The sequence below is a fragment of the Thunnus maccoyii genome, chromosome 2, assembly GCF_910596095.1.
Source record: "Thunnus maccoyii chromosome 2, fThuMac1.1, whole genome shotgun sequence".
NCBI lineage: Eukaryota > Metazoa > Chordata > Actinopteri > Scombriformes > Scombridae > Thunnus > Thunnus maccoyii.
The window spans coordinates 37,590,880-37,610,137 of NC_056534.1; the positions used below are offsets into that span (position 1 = coordinate 37,590,880).

At 41.8% G+C, this 19,258-nt stretch overlaps 1 protein-coding gene and 1 long non-coding RNA gene across 3 annotated transcripts in view; one reads left to right on the plus strand and one right to left on the minus strand.

The window, feature by feature from the left end:
• Nucleotides 1–19,258, minus strand: part of mast1a (microtubule associated serine/threonine kinase 1a) — a 75,686-nt gene that overhangs the window by 27,717 nt on the left and 28,711 nt on the right. For both annotated transcript variants that reach the window (XM_042431842.1, XM_042431833.1), the window contains exons 3-7: nt 12,592–12,680; nt 11,265–11,340; nt 10,543–10,615; nt 6,987–7,147; nt 2,949–3,024 (exon numbers count right to left, since the gene is read on the minus strand). In XM_042431842.1, the coding sequence (XP_042287776.1) occupies nt 2,949–3,024; nt 6,987–7,147; nt 10,543–10,615; nt 11,265–11,340; nt 12,592–12,680 (475 nt within the window). The remainder of the gene's footprint in view (nt 1–2,948; nt 3,025–6,986; nt 7,148–10,542; nt 10,616–11,264; nt 11,341–12,591; nt 12,681–19,258) is intronic.
• Nucleotides 2,503–10,607, plus strand: LOC121910603. Its single transcript, XR_006099688.1, has 3 exons — nt 2,503–2,660; nt 3,007–3,105; nt 10,524–10,607. It is a non-coding gene; the product is annotated as an uncharacterized LOC121910603 (long non-coding RNA).

A 19,258-nucleotide genomic window follows, 5' to 3' on the forward strand; every position in this document is an offset into this window, starting at 1 on the left:
ATTCATTCTCTACAGTATGTTAGCCTTTGCTATTTTTCAATCTTGATGCTCACTGAATCTCACTGAATATGCAGATGACATGCAGCTGCATCTTCTTCACATTCACCTCGACTACTTCTTCAGCCGACCGTGTGACGTCGGTGTCAAATGATACGATGCTACATAATCTGGCCGGTGTGTGTTGTACTTAAGGGTTTTGATTGAGATTAAATTAGTCATTGCATGAGAATCATATCACCAAAGACAATTTTCATCACGCTGGGCCATCTGAACATGTAATGCTTCAGACATTATAAGACCTTCTGTGGTCATTAATAAATCTGTGCACATACAAAACATTGCGTAGAAAAGCAAGTCAGATAATATTTTGGAACGTGAAGCAGGCACACGTGGCAGATATTTTAAAGAAAAACACATTATTATCACAATATAAGATACATTAAGCTTCTACAGCACAGTAGCCGACGTCAGGTACGTCATGTTGAGCCATGTTGAGCCTTCATTCACAAACCTGGGAACCGTACAACAGTGTGTGGGATGACTCCTCAACACTGCTTCACAATGCATCACTGTGAATGAGTGCAGGATGATGGTGTGTTTGTGTTTGTGTGAGACGTTTTAGTACATCTGCCTGTAAGGAGAAATACACTTCGTCCTTCATACTAACAGTTGGCTCTCTTAGACATTGAGTCATGCAGCCATGTTTTCGTATATAATGCATTGCAACAACTTTATGATACTTGGTTACAGTTTGATTCTATATCGGCCTTCAGCAGGATATGTGATCTGATTGATTTTGTGCCTGTGACAGATAGGTGGACTCAAGTGTCTCAGACATGGCCAGCATCCAGGGGTTTTCATGCATTGCGGTGTCAACAGTTTACCAAGAATAGTGCGATAAACAAAACGTCACTGACAGCCCTCTGACTAAAAGCTTTCTTTATGTTGGAGGTCAGAGAAGAATGGCAAGTATCAATAAAAGTGAGACGTATGAAGATAACAGCTCAATACAACAGAACCGTGCATAAAGGAATCTGACTACACATCTAATCACTTGATTTACAGCATCAACTGAAAACAAGAAGACAAGGATACAATGTGCACGTAAACTTTTAAAGAGTGGAAAATGTCTAATCAACTCTGGTTTCTGTTGTGCTGCGAGTCAGAATCTGGTATAAAGAAACATAAATCCATTAATCTATCCTGCCTTGTATTTATGAGATGATGATAATATGTCCTTTTATTTGTTGTTTTGAAAAATAATAAGTTGGTTGCATCATTTAAAAGCCACCATCTCAATACAGCATGTGCATGCCCGAGTCTGCTACATAGATACGTGCATCATGGTACCATCATATCAGGATGCATCCCGGACTATTAAAGTTTAACAGTGTCCATTATGGTGGTAGGTAATATTTGCAACATGCAGTATGTATAATGTGCTGCAACAAACATCTTTGGGAGCTGTGTGATCCAGATCCCTGTGGACTTTACTGAATCCAGGGTTTGACGAATGTGAGTGATGTGAAAGCAAAAGGGCAACGAGGCGGCTGGTGGCATCGGCCCTATCGGTGGTCACGTAGGCTGCAAAATGACTTGGACAGTCTTTTGTGTTGTTTCTTTTTTACTGACAGGTGTGCTTATGTACAGCTTTTGGAAATATGCACTTGTTCTCCATTTTAAAGGTCTTTCCTCTCTTTTTTCCCCATTGTTGTGCTTTGATTTTCATTTAGTTCGTTTGTAGCTGTTCAGCTGTTGTGGTGATTGTGGTTCGATTCTGCAGGTTCATCCTTCAGGACATCAGCATGACATACTGTATATGTATCCCATGATGCCGCCCTAGTGTTGCTGCAGGTGTTGCTCAGATTACTGCAATATTCTGATAGCTGATATTGTCATGCAGGTAGTCAGATCCTCCCAACTGATCCAAAATGCAGCAGCCTGCCTGAACTTGCCCAAACACCCCCCTTCAATGCTCCCTGCATTAGCTTCCTGTATCGAGTTACATCAGATTCAAATCCCTGATGCTACCCTACAAAGCCAAGGCTATACTGGTACCTGTGTACTTCCCAGGCTCTGGTGGAACCTTTTTATTGTAGCAGGAAATACTCTATCTGATCTACTGCTCGCTGTGTCGACAATAGTCTCTGTTCTTGCACCGCGGTGGTAGATGGAGCTCCCAGTGGAGATCAGAACTGCAGGAAACTGCACACTTTCCAACACAAACCTCAGACACTTCTCTTCAAAGTATCTGAACTGTCCTCATGATCCCTGCGAGCTCAGCAGCTCAAGACCAAATAAATATTTTGTTTTTCCTCTTGTTTTGAAATATGACTCTGCTGCTACTACAAATCTACTGAATGACCACTCAACACATGATTTAAGGATTCTTTTCAACCATATGTGTAAATTCCCCAACCAACCATCAAGGTGCTTATTATTTATTTTATTCTTTCACTCCAGTGTTCCCAGTGTTACCAGTAAGATCTACACAGAGTGTTTTCTGCAAGTGGGCTAATTTGATGAAGACTAAAAAGAGTGATAAAGGGGGATAGCTGACACGATGATCTGGCAACACGCTGTACTACAATGTCAGCGAGCTGCAGCGCTGCCAATCCTGGTAGAGCCTGAAGGTTGATGAACGACGGCGGTTTGAAGCGGTTAGTCGTAGATATTAAATGCTTCAAACGCTGAAGAATGCCACAATATGTCGTGATGAACGTGTCATATGATACTAGTCCTGTTTTAGGCAAGTTATATAAGCAAACAGAGACTGAATACATAACTTGGATGAGAGAGTCTACCAAATGTTTTAACATGCAAATGAAAATGTAATTCAGTGTAGCAGGGTGTAGCCACTGACTGTATCCATAATGTTTGTGTTTGTGTTTGAATGTGCATGCGGAGGTGCAGTTTACACTGTTGTGTTATTTTTGTGTGACGCTGACCTTGGGGAAGCGATCCTTGTAGACATGGTTCATCATCACTATTTCATTGTCATAGCAGGATGGAGAGCGCCCCGGGCTGAGGAGAGACAAACACACAGCGCAGGAGTGTAATAAACAACACTGACTGAGAAAATCAAAGAAGGCAGGATAGAGTGAGGTGAGGCAGCCGCTGAGACAGAAAGCGAGGGAGATGCAATTCTGTATTTTTCACTTGAATGAAGGAATAATTCACTGCTTCCACACATGTCCGTCCTGTCTGTATTTTATGCTAATGGGCCGCTCAGATATTCAGTACTCTTGGCTCATCTAATGGCTCCGGTGTGTTTCTTGCATGGCGTGCCACACTAATCCATCAGGAGCATGGTATAGACGTCAGAAAGAAGCATGAACACATGAGGAGTCACACGTACACGCTTTCATACACACACACATGCACAAACAAAGACCGAAAACATCTGTAATACTTCTATTTCACATCATCTAATACTCTGAATACTGAAATGGACATTCAGAGAGGGGAAACATATTATAAAAGACATCTTGAGGGGAAACAAATGACTGTTTAGCTCCATAGAATGATGTGATAATGAGACAAGGTACACAATAGAGGCATTCTGTACACTGAAGCCACAAGATAGAATATTATCTAGGCCAACAACTGCTGAGGAGCTTAATATGAAAACTGAATAAGTAGTGACGTGTTGTATGTAGTTAGGGCATGTTGCATCCAGAGGGAAGGCTATAATAGGTGTGGTTGGAGGGAGCGTACACCAGAGACTCCTGCTAATAGACAAACTGCTGCACTCTGGAGAGGCACAAAGCACCCGAGGCTGGACTGATACTGACATAATAACATAGTGGAAAGTAACATTTACTCACGTCAAGGACTACAATTCTACTTTATGATTCTACTTCACTAAATTGTATTTTTTTACAACTCTAATACATTTTATCTGACAATTACAGTTACTAGTTAGTTAATTTTACACACCAAACATATCATTAGCTTTTAAAATATAATGCTACAGATTTAACAACCCAGTCGTACATCATATCAGTTAAAGGATTGGTCAGGTGTTATTCTATATTTTTCTTATTGTTAACAAATCTAATAAGAAGAAGACCAAAACCAACCATATAATAGTCTACCTCTCAATGCTTTACAACTACCCTACTCTGTCTTTAGCCCATTTGTCTCTTCTAAAGATGTAAATCTTTTTAAAAAAATGTATCCATAGTGTCATTGTTTAAAAAAGCTCCATCATTTCTTAGAATGGCTCGGCGAATAGTGATGTTTTTTCTATTTTCAGCTGCAGACTAATACAGATTTGGTGCGCTAGTTTGTATCCATAGCAGCAGGACAATGTATGTGGGATTTACTAAAATAAACTTAAGTGCTCATGGTGATAAAGGAACATGTTTCCAAGTACAGCTGAGTGGATCATTGGTGTGTTTTAATAGCTTTTGGACAACAGTGGATCTCTATGGCACAGAGAATAAAACTATATCAGGCTTTGGGTTCACCAGACAATATCAGTTGGATCAGTTCATCGTTGCTTTTGGTCTTTTCATGGAATTTGGTTGCAATAATACAGAATTTACAGACTTCTCCTTTAATTAGTAGCTTACAGTGGCTCCACATTGATCATCGCTACAACAATGAAGGATTGTCGGATCGCAGCGCGCAGATGATGCCAAACCAAGTTATATGTACATGAACAGATTTCAGAAAAAAAAAAAAAATATATATATATATATATATATACAATAAAGCAATTTGGACGGATAGTTTTATTTTTCTAAACTGATACACACTAACAAAAGCAGCCCCAGAGTGCTCTTTAACACCATCGATCACCTCGTTAACCCCGTTACAGACCAAAGCAACCGGCTTATTGCTTCTAAATGTGATGACAGACACCATCAGGTCGAGTATCTGTCGATGAGACTCCTTTTTTAAAAACGTTTTTAATTCAGTGTCTGAGGAGGTGCTAGCAATGTTTAATCACTCTAATTAGTGAGGTTTATTCCACACAGCGTTCAAGACGGCACTTGTGAAGCTTCTTGATTTGTCATTACCGAGTAACTACAGACAAATCTTCCATTTTTAAGCAACATTTTAGAGAAACCGGTGTTCATACAATTACACAATTACATTAACTCAATAAATTGGAAATGTTTTAATGTGGTTTTCAGGTTAATCATAGCATCATGAGACAGCCTTAGTAGAAGTAGTTGATGATATCAGGATACATTTGGATGCCAATAAACCTTCAGTGTTGGTACTAAATGATCTGAGCGCAGCTTTTCATACAACTGGTGCATCTCTCTCTATCGTTATGCTGATGACACACAGCTTTATGTGGCCGTGTCTCCTGATGACACACGACCAACTGATTCTTTTTTTTAGATAGATATTAATGTCTGGATGTCACAAAACTTCTTACAGCTCAACCAGGATAAAACTGAAATTCTAGTTATAGGTTCAAAGGCTCAGAGAGAGAATCTGGTCACAACATTAAATTCCCCTGGACTCATCCTGAGCCGCCAAGCAAGAAACCAGATCTGAGTCAAAGGCCGCACCTTCGACTCAGATCTGAACTTTAAGGCTCATGTGGGGTTTATCACCAAATCTGCTTTTTATTATCTCAAAAACATTTCTAACGTGCGACCATTTCTCTCTATGAGTGACACAGAGAGACTAAAGCTGCATTCACACCAAATCAGGCGGTGCAGCGAAAACGCCAGTCGTCCTATTCATCTGAACGGAGGTAGTGTGGCGCCACACCGGACTGCGGCCGGAACAACAGAGTTACAAGGGGTAGGGATTGAAATATTCCCCTATGAAATGGGACAAAAGACTAAAGACGTTACTAGGACGAGGGGAGGACATTTCTCTTTGCTTGGTAACGTTAGTAAAGTTAGACTTCGCTGTCGGCTTCCTGACTCATTTTAAAAAAAGACGAGAGAAAAAGAGAGAGAGCAGCTGTAGTCGAGCGAGCTAGAGAGTGAATGAAGATGTCGGTGAATCAGATCAATAAAACGTTATTTTCTGGTTGTTTCACAGCGGTTACGTTCTAGAGCATAAATTAACCCGCACACCTCCGCTCGACCCTGCGGTCCTGGTAAAGGTCGTAGTGTGGTTGTGGTACTTTTACTTAAAGGATCTGAATATTTCTTCCACTGTTTACTGACATACTATATGTTGATAGTTTTTAGTTTTTTAAATGTTTCTAAAAATGTAATTTTTCCTTATTTCTTTATTCAATTTGGATAAATTTGTCTGCATGTGTGTATTTTTCCATTTCTTTTTCATTTTGTCCTTGTAACGTAGGTTGTAATCTCTGTTTTTTAATAAATGCTATATAAATAAACTTTATTATTATTATTATATAGTATATGATGATACGATGGTGATATGAGAAACCTGGAGAAAAAAGTATACAGCATGTGTTGATTTACATAAACAGAAAAGATGTTTTTTGCTTTCAAGTAGCCTCATTAAGAAAACCAATAACACTGCAAAATATTGTCCTTAATGAGAAAAGAGCTGAAGAACTGAATCTCTATTCTCATTAAACAGCAGCCACAGAGAATCAGTCATTCAACAGCACTGACACATACATAAAAGGTGAATTATACCAGATAAGCAACAAAAAGGCCCGTGTGCCCAGTAAATGATTGAGAGCTCCTCCACGTCTCTTCATGACAGAATGAAGTTGTTCCTGCACATTAATTAAAATTTCCCTTTCATGTTGCTTAATGTGCTTTCATAACAGCTTCAAGTTGGTTAATTTTCAGCATCCATCCATCTGCATACATCAACTACTGGCAAAAGAGCCTTTAAGTAATGTTGGCTTCTTTTTAAATAATCAAATAATACAGTAAATAAAAAAAAAGCAAAATATCTGATTACTTCTCACTACTTGAAGACATGTTGTGAGGGATGACATGCATATAAAACAGACGTATCAAAGGGAGCTAGAGGCCTGGTGGAGGGATTTCTTATGCTTCGCCCATGACCCGCTGTGCTCTGACCTGAGGCTCCGAGAGCGAGGACGGACGTGCGGCGAGCGTCGGCCCCCGTCATCGTCCGTGATGCTCTCTGTACTGCCAAAGTGCTTGGACAGGAAGTGCAACTCGTCCATGGTCGGCTGGAAGGGCAGCTGGTGCAGACGCTCCTGGGACGAGCTGGATGACTGCAGAGAGACATGAAGAAGAGACAAGGTTAAAAAAGTGAAACGCTCGTTATTGGACTGTTTCAATGCTTCTATTGTATCTGCTGCAACATTGATAGTTTAAAAATAGAAATCCAGTGATGGAAAAGAGGACATCAAAAACAAGAAAAGGCAAAAACGCCTTAATCGATGTGGTGAGGAGAGGAGAGGAGAGGAGAGGAGAGGAGAGGAGAAGAGAGGAGAGGAGAGGAGAGGAGAGGATGGAGAGGAGAGGAGAGGAGAGGAGAGGAGAGGAGAGGAGAGGAGAGGAGAGGATGGAGAGGAGAGGAGAGGAGAGGAGAGGAGAGGAGAGGAGAGGAGAGGATGGAGAGGAGAGGAGAGGAGAGGAGAGGATGGAGAGGAGAGGAGAGGAGAGGAGAGGAGAGGAGAGGAGAGGAGAGGAGAGGATGGAGAGGAGAGGAGAGGATGGAGAGGAGAGGAGAGGAGAGGAGAGGAGAGGAGAGGAGAGGATGGAGAGGAGAGGAGAGGAGAGGAGAGGAGAGGAGAGGAGAGGAGAGGAGAGGATGGAGAGGAGAGGAGAGGAGAGGAGAGGAGAGGAGAGGAGAGGAGAGGAGAGGAGAGGAGAGGAGAGGAGAGGAAGGAGAGGAGAGGAGAGTAGAGGAGAGGAGAGGAGAGGAGAGGATGGAGAGGAGAGGAGAGGAGAGGATGGAGAGGAGAGGAGAGGAAGGAGAGGAGAGGAAGGAGAGGAGAGGAGAGAAGAGGAGAGGAGAGGAGAGGAGAGAGGAGAGCACAAGGTGTACTATGATGTGAGTGGGTGGAAAAAACTGAAACAAAGAGCGAAGTTAAAAACACAAGGAAGGAAAGAAGAGAGGTGGAGAAACAGGAAAATATCCAGAAGGAGTGAGTGTAGGAGGGCAAAACAGAATAATGTGAAAAACAGAGGAAAAAGACTGCAGGGAACCAAAGAGTCACTCCATGTAAAAGTCGACTGCTGCCTTAAGTGTCTGCTGCCTCGGGGGGTTAATGGCAGTGCTATTCGGTCTTAAACAAAAGACTTTTCTTCAGCGCAGGAGGGAAAATCCAGCCTGGATCAATGGGAGGCTTAATGAACACATCTCCCAACGGGACCCCACCGTTGGCTTTGTCCACATGACGATTTCTGCTATAAAAATCCATTAGAAAGTCCATTCAGCTCTCAGACACTTGCAAGCTGCAGAAAGCAATGAAATGATGATGTTTGTGAATGCAGCAGGTCCAGTCAACAGAATCAATTAAGAAGTTCCCCCGGAGACAGAGGGAGCTCGGAGACTGAGGGAAATGACATTGGATATGATGGTCGTCACAGATGAAACATTGCTCTTATCCCGTCTCACTCCTTTCAGGAAGTTTGTAGTTTTCTTCCTACTTCCTCCACCTTTTACCCTCACCTTCAGCTGTTTACATTTCACACCATTTCTTCAGCTTTTCTGCATAAATTTGCTTCATATCTACCTCTTCAAGTAGGAAACTCCTCCACACACACAAGTCTCGTCCTTTCATCTCCTCTGTTCAGTATGCAAGGTTCCTGCTGTAACTAATCAAGCGAGTAATGGCCCATGTAAGAACCAGCAGAGCACTGAAACCTGACAGGATGGAGGGGGGTACTGGGGGGGGGTGATGGAGGTGGAGAGGAGTACGCAGGAAACTCGGCAACCTCATCTACCAGTAGAAAGAGATCAATGAGTAGCTTACAGTGTGTGTGTGTGTGTCTATATGTGCTGCTGCGTATGTGAGAGGCAGTCAATGGAAGAAATGATGTGTGAAGAGCAGCAGAGATGCAGAGGAAGTGATTGTGCTCACAGACATATAGGAACGAGAGGATTATGAGTCAACACCTTTACTTCACCGGAGCATCACACACATTAAGGTCTATTTCTCAAATAGACTCTTTACCAAATGGACCTTGGCAGTGTTCATTTCTTCGAGTACTCTCTTACACTCAAAACATCTTTCACTCAGACAAAGTGAACACAGTTGTTGTTGTCTCTCTGTTTGCTTCCAAACACGTTTCACTTCCACCTACACTACGCTTTTATTTGTCTCTGTTGCAACTCTTCATCATCAATCTCTCTCCCTTCTCCGGGGATAAAGTGATGGATAGAGAAATAGTTGCTGGAGCACTTTGTGACTGCGAGGCAGAAATGTAGATTGGTTACATTTTATTTCAATTATCTTTGCTCCACTTTTTCCCAGAAAGGCCAAGTCATCAGCCGCAGATAAATCAGGTCGATAATATCTTAGCAACTGATTGGTTATTTTTAGTTCAGGTTTACATGTGATGCATGTTTTTAAATGCTTTTTTAGATTACTGGCTTAGACTCGCAGCAGCAAGCACAAAGTTAAAGATACACAGGGGCGTGTGTGTTTGCGTATGCATGGCATTTAGCTGCTAGCGTGCCGTGTAATCAATTCAAAGCGAAACGAAACAAAAGTAGAACAGGCAACTTCAGAACATGAATTTACAAGCAGCATAGTTCGTGCTGATTTTATGCATGAAAATATATGCACATAAATTCTTTGAGTGAGATACATATTCATGCAAAGGATACAAAAACTGATCTCGTCTATTTGGCAGTGGATGAAAAATCTAAAACATGGTTTTGTGTGTTGATTTCATGACTTATGCGGCTAAATAAGTGACATAAGAAAAAGCAAATCCCACACTTGAGCGTTCTTACTTTTCTCCTATTTCTCTGGTGAAACTAGAAATGAAAGAAAGTACAGTGTTTGATCCTTGTCACACTATGGAAAAGAAAACATGAAGGAACGTGTGTGAAAACAGAAGAACCATCACACAAGACTTGACTTCAGGAGGCTGCTGCTGCTTCACTGTTGTGTGTAGTTTGATAGCAACACGTTTTATGTTACAAGGACACACTTAGAGATAAGAGATAAGGTGCAGCGGCTGCTGCTGCTGCTGCTGCTGGAGAGTCATGTTGGTAAACTCTTAAAGGAGAAGTTCACTTATTTCAACTCTATTAAACAATAAGCACATCCACATATGAACATACGCACACAGAAACTGTTTTTGGTCGCTGTTAACATGATGAGATGTGGAAAAAATCCACAGTTCATAAGTTCAGCCGCAGCCAACATTGTATCTTCCAAATTTAGTCTTTTTGGTGTGAAATTCCCTCTTTGAAATGAGAACTGAGAGAAAACATAAAACTATTCTGATGCTGGTTCTTAGAATATGGACATTATTAATATTGGAGGCTATGAATGACTCTGCTTCTATGTTGATGTGCTCCGATGTGCTAAATATGTCCCATGTTTACTGGCTTTCATTCTTACAAGGGAAGATGTGCTGAAATGCTGATTCATAGAATTTAAGTTTTGGCTTTTCCCTCCTTTAAAGCTCCTGAACTGAGTCTTACCGTTGAACTGGGCGTGTTGGTGCCATATCCTGAGGAAGGAAGAGAAGCCAAAGACCATCTACGACCATCAGCCCTGAGAAGAAGAAAACAAAACAAAACCGAATTATAAAAGTGGAAACAACATATGTTCAAAAAGTATGAAAGCTGTTTCTCTCTATCACTTTCAACGGCCAGAACTCCAACAGAGTTTCTATTTTAATCTCTCCAAACAACACAATGTGATGTTCTACTGAAGCAATTCCACCACCTTTACTTCCTCTCAATCTATCCAATTACACTTTTGCTCCTTTCATTCCTCTCCTCCCTCAGGCCTCCTCTGGCCATCCCAGACTCTTCCTCTGAGTGAGTGATGAGGGATCCACGTTTGGGCTAAATCCTGGCACCTCCACTCATTCATCTCGGCCTTTTGTCACGCCTCAGTTACACAGACACGCGCTGGGAGCAGCGTGCTGTAGGACAAAGACCGGGCATGGACATGCAGCTTGCGTGTGTGTGTGTGTGTGTGTGTGTGTGTGTGTGTGTGTGTGTGTGTGTGTGTGTGTGTGTGTGTGTGTGTGTGTGAGGGTGGGTTGGTGTGTGTGTGTGTGTGTGTGGGTTGGTGTGTTCCCTGAAGAGTTTCACTGTGTGTGTATGTATAAAAATAATCCTAACGACAGTTTCACTGAACTACTTCACACCAATTCTTGTAATGTTGCATCTGTGACTGAAGGAGAGATGCCAACCTTCTGGAAGAGGCGAAGGAAAAGTGGGCAGGTCCACTAGGTGAGAAGTTGCGTGGGCTGTCCAGCGGACTGCTTCCTAATGAAACACATATGGACAGAAAACAGACACTGTGGGTTATAGGCTGGGATAATAATATAATGATATAATAATAAAGTTTATTTGCATAGCAGCAGCTGTCAAAACAAAAACAGCAGTAGTAGCATATATATAAGATGCCATGCATTAAACACATACAAATATTCATATTGTAGGCTGAATAAAATGATAAAATGAGTTCTGAGAAATGAATTAAAAGAAAATCATTTGGTTTGTCTGAGCTTCTCAGGCAGATCATTCCAGATTAGGCACAATCCCCTCTAGTCTTAAATCAGGATTATGAACCAAATTTCATTGTATTTTAGGTAATTATACTCTGAATGTCAGATTACTTTGAAGGAAATATTGCATTTCTAGAAGCCAACATGCAGAATAATTTGAGGGCAGGAACACAAATGTGGACGTTTGTACACAATGCACACTTACACACATATAAGTGTGTAGAACTGTGTTTATTTACTATGACATATACTTCCAAGACACCTACAGTATCTAACCCTAACCCATCTAACCCTTGATCCATCTGCAGGTCTGTATAATCATGTATAATGAAAAGATACCCTGTAGAGTTTTTGAACACTTGTGGTGATGGTTACTGTATGTTTTGACAAACACCTCGTGTTCATACATGAGGATGTACTTGCATTCGTCCGTGCAGCAATGCACCAGCGAATGCAAGGAAGGAGCAGACTTTAAGCTAGCATGTGTAATATGGATGTAAACAATGAAAGTTTCAAATTATTCAAGGAGACACACAGAAACACTGAATGTTTACAAGAAAACTCTACAGCAGGTACCTTTAAGCCTCATCATTTTTTTATTTTTATCAATTTCCAAGTTATTTTGGTATTTCTCCACCTTTATTTGATAGCTTATAGAACAGAGGAACCACTGAGCTTCAGGGACGCCACACCCAGATTTTATGTAAAGAAGCAGATCAGTTAAAAATCCAGATTTTATGTCCCCATGCACCAAAAACTGTTGTGTTTCCTGCTGCAAGAAAACACTGATCACTGCAGTTTACAGTAAACTGTGTCCTCTAGAGGCAAACAAAGCTCAGAAAACCCAGAAATAGAAAGTCAAAGAAGGGATTGATGAAAACAGTGAGCTTCTGATTACAGCATGCAAGAAACAAAAAAATGTTTAAACTAGAGTGGTTATGTTGCAAAAGGTATTTTTCAAGTCTTCTTTTTGTATAATGAATGTTTTTATCCCTTTTTACATACTGACCTATGTGTCCAGGCAGTGGAGAGTGCGGCCGTGGCAGAGTGGGGGATGTACTGGTCAGGATGAGGCTTTTCCGGTTACTGGTTCTGCAACTAGAACATATATGAGAACAAAGATCACGTCAATATTTGTCTCCATTATGTTTAAGAAAGATGACACTCAGTGACCCCCCCCCCCCCAGGTTAATGAATATAACATGTCAACATGTGCTGTTACTTGTCTGAGTGAATGTAGAGCCTATAGAGGAGAATCTATGCTTTTTATCTGGAGTATAGTATGTCTTTTTGTGCCATAATATGAGACTTTATTGACACCAGCCCACCCACAGCGAAGCAACAAAGTCTTTTAATTTCCTCCAGGTCCAGCCCCACGGCGGCTGCCGCCATGAAATATAACGGCAGGGGTGATGAGACGACGGAGGCGACAGAGTGACAGATGGAGAAGAAGAAAAGAGGCGAGCAGGAGACAGGTATAGACCATAACGAAGAACTGAAATCATTGAACCATAAAGGCTTCACTTGCTGCTCCTGCTGCCACCACTGGCTGTGTCTCTGAACAATTTCACACACACACACACACACACACAAGGGTTATTGTCTTACATAACAGCCCGTAAAGTGGAAAGTGGATTTTTCAGGTGTTATTTTCATGTGTGGATTGGATTTGCTCGCAGGCCTTTAGTGTCTGTGTGCTTCGCTGGAGTGCCTGTCAGGCCAGATTTTGCAGAGCAGAACCACATCTGACAAACAACACAAGTTTGCTCAGCGTTGCATCAGCCAGCACGCTGCTCTACATCTGTGCGGCAAGTGCAGCAAATCAGAGATGCACAGCACACACAAAAATAAAAATGCATCGTCACACAATGCACATTGCTTAATTGATGTATCTGAAATAACATGCAAAGCCTATATCTATAATCTATACCCTTGTCTCACAGTCCTGCTACTTCCTCCCTTATCTCAGCTTCTTTTTGATGTGAGTCTCCAGCAGTTGTTTTGTAGCACTCTGAGACATCAAACCCCTGGCAGGATTTTATCGGTGGCAGTACGCCTCTGTGGGCACCAGCTGAGGGAGAGCTTGTACTCAACCTTGCAGAACAGAGGAGGAGCATATTGAAATATTTAAGGGAAATGCATTAGGTTTGGACAGAGGGCTGGAAGTGGCTTAACGCCATCCTTCACTGCAGCTCTCAGAAGATGAGAACAGAGGAGAGGAGGAGGAGGAGGAGGAGGAGGAGGAAGGGGGGGAGGGGTGATGGTGGGGAGAAGGGGGGAAAAAAAGAACAAAACAAAAAAGACTCAAACTGATTTCCTTTTTTTCTCCCCTTCTTCTGCCATAGTTCGGCTCCAGAACCTGCCTACAATCTGCTTTCATTTCACTCGCTACTTAACCTGAAGTCTCTCAAATCCACATTTTCTATTTCTGCTCTTTCTCAATCAAAGGCTGAATCACTTGAGCATACGTTCGTCAGGCTTCACTCTGGAGCGCATTCTTAGCTTTTGATTCATGATTCATCGCGTCTACAGCAGCTCCACCAGCATATCGTCAAATAGCAGTGAATCACTTCGAGGCGGAGCGGCTAATGTTGCAAACCACATAGTATAGTGAAAAGGCTTTAATTGTACCTGTTTCTTATTGCTTATTCTCAGCCTCAATACGTCTCTTCATCATCACTCGCCTCTCTTTCTTTATCCTTTCTTCCATTTTTCCCCCACATCCTGCTTTATTCTCATTCTACTTTCTCTTTCTTCAAAATTAACTCTCCAAGTGAGGAATAAGAGAAATGTGCAAAGTCAAGACAACTCATTCTTCCTCTTACAGGGTTATAGAGTCGACTAAACTATTAAAGACAGTAACAGAATGAAAACCCACTGGGGCAAAGCAATCTAATCTTCCCATAAAGCCAGAAGTCTCTGGCAGCTTTATAAAATTGTTATCTTAAATGAATGTTGCAAAAGGGCATCTTGCCCAAAGCATTTGTACAGTAAAAAAAAAGGTTAAATAGGAGTGCTGCTCTTTACTCTCTATTCCAGCAGCCAGCCACATATTTATCATCAGTAAAGGTCACATTAAGAGTCCTGCTACTTGTGTTCCTGTAAAAGCTATGAAGAGAGCACATATAATACAAGCAGCAGGGGGAAAGACAATCCATGTGTGAACACTGTAATCTGTTGTACTCCAGTGTATGCTGTTATTTTGTGATGAGGTGATCTGAACTTTACTCAACCGGCCTTTTAAGATTTGTGCTTCAATCTGTAATTTACTCGAGTGGACGTGAGGTTTTCAAAGTTGTGAGAGAAGAAAAAGAAAGTTTTCTGAGGCATGAAAAAGTGGGAATTATATCAATTACTCAACACATTGACTTGTTGCTACACTCTTTACTTCTACTGGATAAACTGATATACAGATGGCTGATCAATAAAAAGGAAAACCAAACATGAAATGTCTTATTAAACCTGCAGTAACAACAAGAAGCAGTTCACACAAACTGACATATTATCACCTTGGAAAGTTTGTGTTAGCAAAGTTCTGCACATCCAGCAACATCTGCAGTCTTTCAAAGTCGTGTTTCTGGTCACCTGACATATATGGTCAATCTGTTCTCATTAGCTGCTATGTTCACCGGCTAGTCGCTAACTTTGTCTTTCTATATTTTGGTGCAGGAAACCACGGTGATGACAGCAGTGAGAGTGAAAGTGAAAAAGTACAACAGTAAAAAACCTGAAAGGCACATAGAGCTGAGGAGGACTTACTCTCTCAGCTCTACTGGAGGGACGAACACCATTCCTCTGAACGACAGTCCCTCATTTGACGTTTTGATGGTGGAGAAGATTTTCAAATGTTTGAGAAGTGGGTTGAGAGGTGGACGTACTCAGCATCGCGTTCATTTCTTCAGGTTTTTACTTCATGTGGATAATTTAAACTATTAGTTTTATAAATGTTTTATGAGGAAGGAAATGGATTCAACATGTTTGTCAGTTCTAAAGGACACACAGAATAACATTGAATATAAAAATAACTGTTTGTTTACAAGAAAACTTCATTGTCTTTAATTTATCACCAGTGTGTATCTGCATGTTCTGCGACGCATTTCTCCTCGTATGAACATTACTGCAAAAGCAACGATGATCTATTATGATTGTTACAGGAAATACAAACGTCAGATTAACTACATATCAATTATAGTCAATTATAAACTTTCTGTAATAAATATAACTGATATGTGTTTTAAAAGAGAACTCCTCTGATTTAGCATCAGAGGGTTAGAACACTGTCTCACAATTGATAGTTTACTTTTCTTCTTTATTCCATCCATTTTCTTTCTTGTGATCACCTGGCGCCTACATTACCCACAATGCAACCTCAACCACTGTCAGTTTGATTGGAGATTCAAGTGTGTTAGCGCTAGTAGCAGCTAATGTAGCAGCTAATGTAGCTTTGAGCAGCTAGCCTCAAACAGAGAAGAGACTCCACCGCCTCAGATTGATCTCATTTTTAGACTTATAGTCTTCAGATGCAACAATTCTTTTTTATCTTTTATCATTTTTGGAGCTACAAAAGGCTTTATAAGACTGTCTTCATCGCTATATGTAATTGTAGCATTTCCCTTCACTTCCTTCTTTCACTAAGAAGAATACTGGGGCAACATACTGGATGGGACTTCATATTAACCTCTCTTATCCTCTTTCTTGTTCGCCGTCATGCCCTCAAATCCATTCCTCATAATTAGCAGTAACAGTATGGCAGCCAGTGAAGGTTACAGGACAGGAGCTATAGGTGGCTGTAAGGGCTTATGGCTAACAAGCTGTAGATTCACTTGACTGGAAAAGCAAAAAAAAAAAAAAAAAAGATAAGAGAGGTGGGAATGTGTTGCTGGTGGAGGGCAAAACGTGTGTGTCTACGTGTGTGTAAATGTGACTTTAAATCACTCTGTCACGGTTATGGCCACGCAGCCGGGGCTCTTCCTCCCTCAATCTGGTTAAGTATGTGTGTGTGTGTGTGTGTGTGTGTGTGTGTGTGTGTGTGTGTGTGTGTGTGTGGGATAGAAAGAGTTAGTATGCTGCACGTTGCCATCTCAGAATCATAAATCTAAAGCTAACTCTAGTTTTGTGGTCAAATACAAACACGTCGTCAGTTCACAGCCAAACAATCCTGCACTTTATCATCCAGCAGCTCCTCTGTTCTCTGACAGATGGTGATATTTGGATTCATTCAGTCATCCACTTGCGCATAAATGAATTTTGAGCAGAAAACTGAAGCTTTACTGAAAACGAGACACTTTCCGTTTAAATATTCAAACCTATTCAGATCCAATTAGGTTAATCAAGAACAAATTCTCTCCATCCGTAATGAATTGACCAAGAAGAAAAATGAAGAGCGACGAGGGAGGGAGGGAGGACTGCTGATGGGGAACGTACAACGTTGCCATGGCAACTCATTTAGAGTCACATTCAAAAAGAAACAAACAGTGACATCTCCTACTGTTTTCTTTCTTTTCTGTTTTCATCAGAGCACACAGTGAGAAACACGCCACTTGTATTAACAAATAAAACGACGAAGGTGAGCATCAGAGTGAATTTAAGGCCACTGAAACTAAAATATATGATCTCAGCCTGCGGGGAGAGTCACTGTCTGTGGAAACGACTGAGCCAAAGAGTGTTGGTGTGTTTTTATGTGGATGCCAGTCTTATAATCCATCATAATCCATTGTGTAATCCATCATTCCGGCTCAATCTGCGTGTGACAGAGGAGTAGTGGTGAGGCGCGTGTCGCTGTCAGTCAGACAGAGTATGATTCATGGGGGTCAATGGTGCATGCCGCTGTTGTGTGGACCTCTGCTGACGGCCACCGGAGCTGACGAGAAGGCTGCAAGTGTGTCCGCAGAAACAACTTTTTAATACGTGAGAAACACAGACGGTGTGTGTGAGTGTGAGCGTGTCGGCGGTGTGCGAGTCGCTCAGAAGGTGTCGGCAAACCGATGTTTTTTGTTTTACAGGATGCAGGTGGTTTTTGCATCCAGGTGATCTCAACAAAACACCTCCAGAATAATAAAGAGTGACATGAAAGAGAGAGAAAGAAAGACACAAACTAAGACTGTCAGAAAGAAAGGCAGAGTCGGATGAATTATGTGATTTATATCAACATGAGGAAATGTTTCACAGGAATTCTCTGAACAACGTTCAGTGTCAAAGTGTTTCATTCGTTTTCTCGACACTAAAGCGTGATTTACTTATTTACAGTTATGTTAAAGCAACTCAAAGACCTTGGCTAAGGTCAGGGAAAGACGGTTAAACACTGAAAAAGGCGGACAAAAACACTCCCTGTTTACAGTAAAGTCCACTACATATATTTACCCTCCGCCATTTTATTTGAGTGTGTACATTTATCTAATATAAAACGCCCTCAAAGATTCCACGATGAAACTAAAAACGCTCCGCATTTTATAAATACAAAAATTACCAACCTGGTAAAGAACGATGACACAAAATGATGATAATTAAGTGTCTGAAGTCTTAATTTGCTGCTCACTACTGATAAATCTATTCAGTCTATTAGCAAGTGAGTGAAAGAGGAAGTGATTTCGGACAAAGTTAGTGTGTAGCTTGTGAAGCGTTTGTCTGCTGAAGAGGCAGCGAACATTTCTCTCAAGAGATGGTGGAGACCTAAACAGAGCTAAAAGGGGGTTTGGAGGTGAACGTGTGTGAAGATGCTCCCTGCAAGTCAAAAGCCAGAACATCAGCCTGCCCTGTCATGCCTTCCACTTCCTCCTCCTCCTCCTAGTGTGTGTGTGTGTGTGTGTGTGTGTGTGTGTGTGTGTGTGTGTGTATGTGTGTGTGTGTGTGTCTCTCTCTTGCAGGAGTGGAGACAGGTGTGTGGGAGTCGGGCGAACAGCTGCCATCCATCAGGAGTTCTGCTTAAATACTGGGTGCAACCTCCTACTCACCGCCAGATCCTAGACTCTGTTTCTCGCAGTCAGTCGTGCTTCCAGCCTCCTAACCTTGATTCGATTCAGTTTTGACAGCGTTCCTAATCTCTGTTTCTGTGTTCCTACAGTTTGCCTTCGCCTGACTCCAGCCCTGGTCTCCTGCCTTCCTGCCTCACCTACACAGCCCATCCCTCTACCTGGCTCCCCGCTCCATCCCCTATACCCAGCCTCACGCCCAGCCCGAGCCCCCAGGTTCCCCAGCTACCAGCCCAGACCTTGGCCCCAGCCGCCCAGTTTACCGCCTTGCAAATAAAATCCTTTTCCAACTCTACTCACTGTGTCCTGCCTCAGTGTCCTGCTCGTGGGTTCATTAGCCCTTTCCTAGCCCTAACATGCTCTAAACGCACCTACTTCCTCCTAATGATGACATCAGATTGTTCACGTACGCCTACAAACAGCCGTCCGCTCCGTAGCCTTTCTTGCTAAGGTTGTGGGTTAAGGTTGTTCATGTTGTCTACTCACATATTTCGGATTGGATTCGGGTTCAAACACGTATGGATGTATTTGTGACGTTTATATTTTGAGTAAAGAAGTAAAGAATGGGGAAAAAGAGGCAAAATCTAACTACTACTTGTTTGCGTAGCCTCCAGAGCTGGTGGAAATCTGTCGAGGAGCTTCCAGGAGCTTTCAACCAGGACAGAGTGGGCTCATCTTAAAGAGACAGGAGCTAACAATTGCTTGTTT